We start from the raw sequence: 11,839 nt of genomic DNA on the forward strand, positions 1-11,839 counted from the left end.
TTTTGTCATTAATGTACACTCTGCACCCCATCTTGACTGAAAAAAACCAGACATGTAGACATTTTTGCAAATGTATTAAAAAAGAACGGAAATATCACATGGTCATAAGTATTCAGACCCTTTGCTCAGTATTGAGTAGAAGGACCCTTTTGAGCTAGTACAGCCATGAGTCTTCTTGGGAATGATGCAACAAGTTTTTCACATCTGGATTTGGGGATCTTCTGCCATTCTTCCTTGCAGATCCCCTCCAGTTCTGTCAGGTTGTATGGTGAACATTGGTGGACAGCCATTTTCAGGTCTCTCCAGATATGCTCAGTTGGGTTTAGGTGAGGGCCACTTCCTCGTATTCCTCCTTGAGATGGTTCTACTCCTTCATTGGAGTCCAGCTGTGTTTAATTAAACTGATAGGACTTGATTTGGAAAGGAACACACCTTTTGGATTTGGAAAGGAACACACCTGTCTATATAAGAGCTCACAGTGCATGTAAGACCAAATGAGAATCATGAGGCCAAGGAGCTCAAAGACAGAATTGTGGCAAGGCACACATCTGGCCAAGGTTACAAAAGAATTTTGCAGTACTCAAGGTTCCTAAGAGCACAGTGGCCTCCATAATCATTAAATGGAAGAAGTTTCGGATCATCAGAGGTCTTCCTAGACCTAACCGTCCAGCTAAACTGAGCAGTTGTGGGAGAAGAGCCTTGGTGAGAGAGGTAAAGAAGAACCCCAAGATCACTGTGGCAGAGCTCCACAGATGAAGTAGGGAGGTGGGAGAAAGTTTCACAAAGTCAACTATTACTGCAGCCCTCCACCAGTCAGGCCTTTATGGCAGAGTGACCCAACGGAAGCTTTTCCTCAGTGCAAGACATATGAAAGCCCGCATAAAGTTTGCTAAAAAACACATCAAGGACTCACAGACTGCTAAACATAAGATTCTCTGGTCTGATGAGATGAAGTTAGAACTTTTTGGTGATAATTCTAAGCGGTATGTGTGGAGAAAACCAGGCACTGCTCATCACCTGCCCAATACAATCCCAACAGTGAAACATGGTGGTGGCAGCAATGGGAGTGTTTTCCAGCTGTAGGGACAGAAAGACTGGTTGCTATTGAAGGACACATGAATGAGGCTAACTACAGAGATATCCAGGATAAAAACCTCTTCCAGAGTGCTCTGGGCCTCAACTTGGCCGAAGGTTCACCTTCAAACAAGACAATGACCCTAAGCACACAGCTGAAATAACAAAGGAGTGGCTTCAGAACAACTCTGTGACCATTCTTAACTGGCCCAACCAGAGCCCTGACCTAAACCCAATTGAGCATCTCTGGAGAGACCAGAAAATGGCTGTCCACCAACTTTCACCATCCAACCTGACGGAACTGGAGAGGATCTGCAAGGAAGACTGGCAGAGGATCCCCAAATCCAGGCATAAAAAACTTGTTGCATTATTCCCAAGAAGACTCATGACTGTACTATCTCAAAAGGGTGCCTCTACTCAATACTGAGCAAAGGGTCTGAATACTTATGACCATGTGATATTTCAGTTTTTCTTTTTTAATAAATTTGCAAAAATTTCTACATTTCTGTTTTTTTCAGTCAAGATGGTGTGCAGAGTGTACATTAATGAGAAAAAAATGAACTTTTTTTTAATTTACCAAATGGCTGCAATGAAACAAAAAGTTAAAAATTTAAAGGGGTCTGAATAGTTTTCGTACCCACTGTAGCTAATGACAGACAGTGATGTTAGGGAAAGAAAAACTGTAATAAGTTGTAAGTGACCCAGAGATAGAATCAGGATCTTTGCCACAACTTTATTTGCACCTTCAGGTGAATAAACCTAATGACTAAAACTTTCCAAACCTGGAGAATCCGTTCACCAATGCATTGCACTGTTGACATAGCTGGTAGTTCTGATTGCATTCCTACTGTATTAAGCTTATAACACATTTTAACAGAATTGTTTTATGTTTTCTAGTACAAATCTAATTAGGAAACTACTAAAGGTAATAATGTATTTAGTGTGGTATTTCATTACCATCATTTCCAGAAATGGCTACATCTCAGCCGGATGTAATCCATTCAATGGACAATGTCAAGTGGTCACAAAATGGTGTGATCATGTATTTTCATTTCATACAAGAAGTTGTCTGCACAAAGCTTGGAACCATATTGATTGTATGTCACACAGCATTTTACCATGTTACACAACCCATACATCTGTCCTCTATGACGAATGCCAACTTACTGTATATGAATAGTGTATTACATTCTTTTCTTTCCTTTTTTTTTTCACCCACAGGTAATGAGAGAAGTAAGAAAAACAGACCAGTTACGAAAGAACCAATGCTTGAATATACCCAGAATCCTGCATGTCTTCCCATACATCCATGCCCGGCTGCTGCCACAGCCAATGGACATGTTGTACATAGGAAATGGCGAAGTTTACACTTAGACTATGGTAAAAGATGCGATGACGATATTAAAGAGTTTAATGACACATTTACAAGTGAATCTGGGGACGAAAATGAAGAAATACAACTGAAAAGTCTAAACATTGAAGGTTACAAACAAGAAACCTCACTAAATTCATTTTGCCAGCCAATATCTGCAGCATCTCAAGACAGATTTATTGTTAATGATTTGATGTCTATCACGGATTTCTCAACTACTGTGTGCACAGACGCAAACAATTTACAGTCTACTGCAGTTATTTTGGAAAATGATATATCTGAAATGATAAAGGAGGTTCCCTCTCTAAATGATAGTGACCTTGGCAGCTCGATATCGGCATTGATTAGGCGGTTTGAATCCACCGATGAGCAAACTAGCTTGACTTGTGTCTCAAGTTTAAATGGGTTAAATAGTCACACAAAGATTTCTGGATATTCTGAAATATTCACACCTGCTATTTCAACACCAAGAAAGCAGTCTTCAGTGCCAAAGCATGTGGATCAACGAACACACTCAGCAAATAATACCACAATTTTTTCTAGTCCAGGAACAACAGAATATTCAATGTACACAATTATACATGAGGAAAACCTGAGTGGAAGCACACTAATGGGTGCTAATGACAGATTAGTTGATGAATCCAGAGTTTCACCATGCAAGCCAGCACATCCTGAAACAAAGCCAAAGTCTGCAAAGCTTGTTTATCCTGAAATAAAACCAAAACCCACAAATATACGTCCAGCCAGCATGGAAAATCTTTTGAGTTCATCAAGTACAAATCATATAAACTGCCTGACCAATAGACTACCTTCAGGGCCTTCAAACAAATTTTCTACTGGTGGTCCTTTTGAATTTCAGAAAGCATCTCAGGGTCTTCAAGATGTTTCTCAACCCTTTCATGCAAAAAACATTGGACATAGTTTATCACATCTACCTTACCAGAAAAATTTCAACAACTTTGTCAGTTCAGATAAATTATGTCAAAATACTATGCTACATACCAATGTTGAAGGAGGTGAGGTCTCTAATTCATTCGGAATCCCTCATATATACCAAAGGAGAGACCAGAAAAATTCCAATGCACTTAAGGACACAAAATATATTGCCCATGGAGGCAATTTGCACACTCCTTACATTCCAAAACAAGCAGGTTCAAATAAGTGTCCAACTCAAGGAACCAATCAACCTAGTCCATGTAAGTCAAAAAGTCTTGGAGACCTAACTTCAGAAGACATATCTTGTAATTTTGACAGCAAATACAAACGGATAAATAGGGGCTTTCTTTTGTCCAGCAATTTGGAGGACTCGCCATCTTTTGTAAAATCTAATCATCACTCTACAGATGCATTAACTGAGCAGTTACGCAAACTCGTATCTTACGATCAAGAAGATTGTAGTAAACCATCACTTTACGAGGAGGATGAATTGGACAAACCAAGACCGCTAACACGAAAGTTGTCTTCTAGAAGTCAAAGTAGAGTGAGAAACATCGCTAACCGTGCCAAGGAAAAACAGGAGGCCATTAAACTAAAACAAAGCAGTCCATTTGCAAGTGGTGTAGTCCTAAGAAACAAGCCACCCACAGCTTGTCCACCTGTAAACAGACATTCCACTGGTTCTTACATTGCAGGATACTCTAGTAACTTCATCAGAGAGGGCTTAGAAGGCAGGGGTATACCAGAGGGTGCATGTTCTTCCCAGACCTATAGACATAACGACCAGTTTTGCATAGATCGTTTCACTTATCAGACTGAGTCATGCAGTACTGAAGAACCAGAAGTCTATTTCCTACTAAGATTGTAAATTGTATATAGGTCTTAATTCAATGTTGTTTACAAGATGTTTGATTTTATCAGAGCATTTAATTAGAAATTAATTTCCAAATTATATAGATATATGGTTATCATGATTAGTCTTCCTTTAGTTTTTTGCTCTTCCCATCAGAGTCTGTAAATATATTATTGGACTTTTTGCATTTATAATTTTACATTTTTAAGTTTACGTCGGGTATTAACAGGGAAGTACGTGCATGCAGTCACCACGATTCAATGTAACATGCATGTACATTAAATTCAGAAGAAGCAATGTCAATCTGCACAAATCGGCAAATGCTATTGCAATAAAAACTGGATTTCCCTACTTTTGTTAATTTTTTTATTTACTTTTTAACTTGTAACTTTTTTTGTTGGCCTAAGTGTTAAAGTCTGAAGTTACACAATATGACTGCAGTCTGGTGATTCTTGACAGTGTGTGATGTGGACACTGTCTCAAATTCCCCGGTTTTCTCCGTGTGAGAGGTTGGTCATGTGACCACATGTATACAATTTGCATAATAGTGGTCAAGTGCTGACAAGTCTCATCCAGGTCCTCTCAATTCTCTTCTATTACAAGAAGCTGAAAGCTTCATGTTGGCACACGATCGCCCACTCACATGGAGAATACAGGGTAATCATGACCTGGTGTGCATCACACACTGTCACAAGTCCACAGTCTCCAGACATTTTTATTTTTAGACTAGAAAATACCATTAATCGTGTAAAGTTAAAAAATGTTGTTTAACCATGTGAAAGAATTTTATGAGATAGGATGACTTTTCATTGAATCCATATTGTGTATGATAAAAGTCACAGTAGACTAGTACTAAAATGTCACTGTTCTGGACAGAATACATATCATTTTAAGTGAATAACCATCATTCAATGCCAAGTCCATAAGAAGGCAGAGTTGTCATAAAGCAGATAAGAATATGAAGCTGCTGGATGCAAGCTAATGTATTGGTTGCTATGTATTCCGTGTGGCCCCTGCTGATTTCTTTTTTGTGTTTTCGCCTCTTCTCATTATCCTTGGGGACTTTTATTCAATAATGGTTCATTATTAAAATGAAATAATCAAGATCTGAGAGATTTTCTCATGATGCGGCGTTCATTATAATTTTACAAGGAGCTAATGAGAGGAGCATCAAGAAAAAGCAGAGAGCAAATTTTACTAGAGAAATGAAATTGTCCTACCTCATTGTCTGATCTGGAAAACCCATTCTTAGAGAAGCCTGACCTATGACAATTTGTATCTAGGACTGATACTTGCTAGCACTCAAGTATACGTGCTACAGGGAAAATGTAGGAGAAACGATATGGTGCCCATTCAAAATGTTGAGGTATCACTCTGTTAAAGCCAGCAGCTTGTAATGTAACTAGAGAGGTAGAAAAAAATCATCATTGCCTAAACATATAGCTAGTAGGCAAGCGAGTCCTCATCCAAAAGCTGAGGCTACATTGTGACGTGGGGGGGACATCTATCATTGTGTATGTTCTAGAGACGTCATCGCTTTCTTTTAAAAAGGTCAAATACATTTATGTCGCAACCTTATTTTCTAATGAACATAAAAAGCCGCAAATTGCGCAAAATTAAACATTACTGTGTGACATTTTGACACTGATTTCGCTCTCTTTTCTTTGGGATGTGTACTAAACATGCTTAAAAAGATGTGTAGCCACAATTTTCACCAAATTTACCATTCAATAAATATTCTTTCAGTGCTTTTTCAAAGTATTTGCAGCGGTTTTTTTTAAAACTTTATCAAGATGCACAAGAGACAACAAAAACTCAGCAAAAACTCAACCTGTGAGCATAGCTTTACTGAGACGTCAGTATATGAACTGATATGCAAATAAGGCTGTAGAACTGATGCCTTTGTCACTCCACCTCTATTCCCAGCACACTTTCTCCTGCTTTATAGACAGTTCCTTTGACTGAAGTAATAAAGCATAAAGGCAGTTAATCAAGCAGGAGGAGGCAGCACTGACTGGAGAATAGAACTGGAGTGACAGAGGCATCAGATCTACTCCAATTTGCACAAATAATTTTCAACAAATGAAGGTGCTTTATGCCATAAAACTATCTTATTAAAGTTGCCTATTTCTCCACTATACTTGGCTGGGCAAAAATGTTGCAGTGTTTGAAATTTTTATCCCAGCTCTGCCACTTTCCCAATAAGTGATCTAAGCTTAAAGGTAGAGAGTGGGGCCTACTGTGGCCTGACAAATTCTCTATAATTATATAGCATATTATAGAGAAATTATAATACTGCCAATAATTGGAGAACATTTTCTGCCTTTGTCGTACAGGTCACTCAAATGCTGCATGTTGTACACCTATTTAGGAATTTTATGCATTTTACTTTAACAAACTTTTCATTGAAACTGGTACAAAAAAAGACAGTCTTGATGAATTCCCCACTACAGTGGCTTGCAAAGCATTCACCCCTCTTGGCTCTTTACCTGTTTTGTTGCATTACGACATATATAGGCATAAATTAAATTTGTGTGATCAAATAACTAAAAGTTGGCACGCGCATATGTATTCACCCCTTTTGCTATGAAGACCCTAATAATTCAATTACACATAAAAATGGCCACCACCAGGTGCACCCCTCAAGATTTCAGTCATAACAGTGAAAAGAATTGTCAGAAGAGTTATCCAATATCTGAGAACCACCTATGGAGAGCTACAGAAACACCTGGAATCAGCAGGTACAATTGTTTGGAAGAGAACAAAATGTAAAGCTCTCAACCAACATGGCTACGCTCACCATGCAAGACTCCATTACTTGAGCAAAAAGTATGTTCAAGCATGATTAACCCCTTTACCCCCAAGGGTGGTTTGCTTGTTAATGACTAGACCAATTTTTACAATTCTGACCTCTGTCCCTTTATATGAGGTAGAAGAATATTTACAATTGAGAGTCCTCAGTGGTTGATACCTTTTAACTGCTTCCCGACCGCCCACAGTAGATAAACGGCGCTTGCTGGGCTTTGTGCAGCACCGACGTTTATCTACTGTCGGCGGTTTTGTGCCCCCCGGGACCCCCACATACCTTATAACGCAGGGATCCCGGTGCACAATGCATGCTGGGACCCCTGACGTCATCGAGACCTGATTGGTTCAGGTCCTGATGACGTCAGTGTCACAGCAGCCAATGAGACCGCTCGCTGGGAAAGCTGCTTGTTTCCCAGCGATCTCACTCATTGTAATGCGACTTCTCCTCTGATCTCACACTGACAGATGATCAGAGGTGAAGCAGCGTTACTGTGTGACTAGATCGCTGCCTGGCACAGCTGATCGCTGCCTGGCACAGCTGTGCCAGGCAGCGATCTTGTCACACAGTAACGCTGCTTCTCCTCTGATCATCTGTCAGTGTGAGATCAGAGAAGTCGCGTTACTATGTGCCAGGCCGCGATCTTGTCACATAGTAACGCTGCTTCTCCTCTGATCATCTGTCAGTGTGAGATCAGAGGAGAAGTGTTACTATGAGTCAGATCGCAGGGCAGCGATCTTGTCACAAAAAGAAAAAAAAAAGTAAAGAAAAAAAAAGCAGGCACGCAGGTTAGGGTTAGGGCCAGGGCTGGGATTAGGGTTATGGGTGTGTTGGTGTTAGGTTTGTGGTTAGGGTTATGGTTAGGGTTGGGGTTAGGGTTAGGGGTGTGTTGGGGTTAGGGTTGGAATTAGAATTGGGGGTTTCCACTGTTTTGGTACATCAGGGGCTCTGTAAACGCAACATGACGCCCGCAGACCATTCCATCAAAGTCTGCATTTCAGAACGTCACTACTTCCCTTCCGAGCCCCACCGTGTGCCCAAACAGTAGTTTTCTTCCACGTATGGGGTATCAGCATACTCAGGACAAATTGGACAACGACTTTTGGGGTCCAATTTCTCCTGTTACCCTTGTGAAAATAAAAATTGGGGGCTAAAAGGTCATTTTGTGGAAAAAAAAATGATTTTTTATTTTCATGGCTCTACGTTATAAACTTCTGTGAAGCACTTAGGGGTTCAAAGTGTTCACAACACATCTAGATAAATTCTTTAAGGGGTCTAGTTTCCAAAATGGGGTCACTTGTGGGGGTTTCCACTGTTTAGGTACATCAGGGGCTCTCCAAATGCGACATGGCATCCGATCTCAATTCCTGCCAATTCTGCATTGAAAAAGTCAAACGGCACTCCTTCCGTTCTGAGCTCTGCCATGTGCTCAAACAGTGGTTTAGCCCCACATACGGGGTATCGGCGTATTCAGGAGAAATTGCACAAAAAATGTTGTGGTTCATTTTCTCTTTTTACACTTGTGAAAATAAAAAAAAATGGTTCTGAAGTAAAATGTTTGTGAAAAAAAGTTAAATGTTTATTTTTTCCTTCCACATTCCATTCATTCATGTGAAGCACCTGAAGGGTTAATAAACTTCTTGAATGTGGTTTTGAGTACATTGAGAGGTGAAGTTTTTAGAATGGTGTCACTTTTGGGTATTTTCTGTCATATTGACCCCCCAAACACTTCAAATGTGAGGTGGTCCCCAAAAAAATGGTGTTGTAAATTTTGTTGTAAAAATGAGAAATCCGCTGGTCAAATTTTAACCCTTATAACTTCCTAAAAAAAAAAAAAATAATGCTTCCAAAATTGTGCAGATGTAAACTAGACATGTGGGAAATGTTATTTATTAACTATTTTGTGCGATATCACTCTCTGATTTAAGGGCATAAAAATTAAAAGTTTGAAAATTGCAAAATTTTCTAAATTTTCGCCAAATTTCGATTTTTTTTTTTTTTAACAAATAAGCGCAGTTCATATCTAAGAAATTTTACCACCATCATGAAGTACAATATGGCACGAGAAAACAATGTCAGAATCAGCAGGATCCGTTGAAGCGTTCTAGAGTTATGACCTCATAAAGTGACACTGGTCAGAATTGAAAAAATTGGCCCAGTCACGAAGGCAAAGACAGGCTCGGGTGCGAAGTGGTTAATGGCTAACTGAAAAGATAGTAACACATTGTAAGCTTGCGAGACTACTCAGGTCTCTTCATCAGGTGTATAGAATAATACAAAACCTGAAGAATCACATATTTATACACAAAACAGCACAGGGGAGCTGCACGGAAATTACAACCTTTACTACAAAAAGATGCGCGATTACAATCCATATTTCCAGAGCCCCCACTGCTGTGCTTTAGGCAGCCCCCAAATTTAAGAAGCATCATTGTCAGAAGCTCCCTGTCCTCTCCAACAGCTGCAGGAACCTTTCCTTGCAACCAGAAAAAATGTAAAACCTGTCCATTTATAATGACCACGGACACGATAAAGATTCCCAATTCACATCAGGACTACAAGATCCCAGGTACTTTCAGCTGCATCACATCTAATGTGGTGTACTTAATTATTTGTACTAAATGTCCAACTGGTAGTCTATATGTGGGGGAGACAGGGCAAAAGCTTAGAACAAGGATGAATTCTCATCGTCACACAATAAGAGAAAAAAGAATGGATCTACCTGTGGCAAAACATTTTTGTATCCCCGGTCATAGCATGATGGACATTAAATTACTTGTATTAACCCCTTCCCGACCAATGACGCCACCTAGGCATCATGAAAAGTCTTGCCAATCCGACCAGTGATGCCTATGTGGCATCCTGAATTAATTGCCACCCTGCGGGTCAGGTGACCGGGGTCACTGAAAGGTCACCCAACCCGCGCACACACAGGGGCTTTGTACTTCACGGGGGTGTGGCTTGGGGGTCTAGTTTCCAAAATGGGGGTCACTTGTGGGTTTCCACAGTTTAGGTACATCAGGGGCTCTGCAAATATAACATGACGCCTGCAGACCATTCCATCAAGTCGGCATTTCAAAACGTCACTACTTCCCTTCCAAGCCCCGACGTGTTCCCAAACAGTGGTCCCCCCACACATATGGGGTACCAGCGTTCTCAGGACAAACTGGACAACAACTTTCGGGGTCCAATTTATCCTGTTACCCTTGTGAAAATAAAAAATTGTGGACTAAAAAATTTTTTGAGGGGAAAAAATATTTTTTTATTTTCACGGCTCTGCGTTATAAACCTCTGTGAAGCACCTGGGGGTTCAAAGTGCTCACTATGCATCTAGATATGTTCCTTAGGGGTCTAGTTTGCAAAATGGGGTCATTTGTGGGGGAGCTCCAAAGTTTAGGCACACAGGGGCTCTCCAAGCAAGACATGGTGTCCGCTAACGATTGGAGCTAATTTTCATTTCAAAAAGTCAAATGGTGCTCCTTCCCTTCTGAGCCCTGCCGTGCGTCCAAACAGTGGTTCCCCCCCACATATGGGGTACCAGCGTACTCAGGACAAACTGGACAACAACTTTTGTTGTCCAATTTCTCCTGTTAGCCATGTGAAAATAAAAAATGGTGTCTGATAACAATTTGAGCTAATTTTCCATTCAAAAAGTCAAATGGCGCTCCTTCCCTTCCGGAACCTGCCATGCGTCCAAACAGTGGTTTATGACCACATATGAGGTATCGGTGTACTCAAGAGAAATTGCCCCAAAAATTTTAGGATCCATTTTATCCTGTTGCCAATGTGAAAGTGAAAAAACAGGCTAAAAGAAATTTTTTGTGGAAAAAAAGTACTTTTTTTAACGGATCAATTTGTGAAGCACCTGGGGGGTTCAAAGTGATCACTATGCATCTAGATAAGTTCCTTGGGGGGTGTAGTTTCCAAAATGGGGTCACTTGTGGGGGAGCTCCAATGTTTAGGCACACGGGGGCTCTCCAAACACGACATGGCAACCTCTAAATATTCCAGCATATTTTCCATTCAAAAAGTCAAATGGCACTCCTTTCCTTCTGAGCCCTGCCGTGCACCCAAACAGTGGTTCCCCCCCACATATGTGGTATCGGTGTACTCAGGAAAAATTGCCTAACAAATTTTAGGATCCATTTTATCCTGTTGCCCATGTGAAAATGAAAAAATTGATGCTAAAAGAAAATTTTTGTTGGAAAAATTAAAATGTCCATTTTTTCCTTCCACGTTGCTTTAGTTCCTGTGAAGCACCTGAAGGGTTAATAATCATCTTGAATGTAGTTTTGAGTATCTTGAGGGGTGCAGTTTTTCGAATGTTGTCACTTTTGGGTATTTTCTGCCATATAGACCCCTCAAAGTGACTTCAAATGTGAGGTGGTCCCTAAAATAAATGGTTTTGTAAATTTTGTTGTAAAAATGAGAAATCACTGGTTAACTTTTAACCCTTATAACTTCCTAACAAAAAAAATTTGTTTCCAAAATTGTGCTGATGTAAAGTAGACATGTGGAAAATGTTATTTAGTAACTATTTTGTGTCACATAACTCTCTGGTTTAACAGAATAAAATTCAAAATTTTTAAATTGCGAAATTTTCAAAATTTTCGCCAAATTTCTGATTTTTTTCACAAATAAACGCAAAAATTATCGACCAAAATTTACCACTAACATGAAGCCCAATATGTCACGAAAAAACCATCTCAGAATCGCTAGGATCTGTTGAAGTGTTCCAGTGTTATTACCTCATAATGGACACTGGTCAGAATTGCAAAAAATGGCCTGGTCATTAATG

At 39.9% G+C, this 11,839-nt stretch overlaps 1 protein-coding gene across 4 annotated transcripts in view; it reads left to right on the top strand.

The window, feature by feature from the left end:
• Positions 1–4,586, top strand: part of PLCH1 (phospholipase C eta 1) — a 370,702-nt gene extending 366,116 nt beyond the window's left edge. For all 4 annotated transcript variants that reach the window (XM_073579023.1, XM_073579019.1, XM_073579020.1 and 1 more), the window contains one exon: positions 2,296–4,586. In XM_073579023.1, the coding sequence (XP_073435124.1) occupies positions 2,296–4,250 (1,955 nt within the window). In that variant the 3' untranslated portion in view covers positions 4,251–4,586. The remainder of the gene's footprint in view (positions 1–2,295) is intronic.
• The last annotated feature ends 7,253 nt before the right edge of the window (positions 4,587–11,839 follow it).

Source organism: Dendrobates tinctorius, unplaced genomic scaffold (genome assembly GCF_039654945.1).
Source record: "Dendrobates tinctorius isolate UK_male_01 unplaced genomic scaffold, ASM3965494v1 ptg000060l, whole genome shotgun sequence".
NCBI classification, from domain to species: domain Eukaryota; kingdom Metazoa; phylum Chordata; class Amphibia; order Anura; family Dendrobatidae; genus Dendrobates; species Dendrobates tinctorius.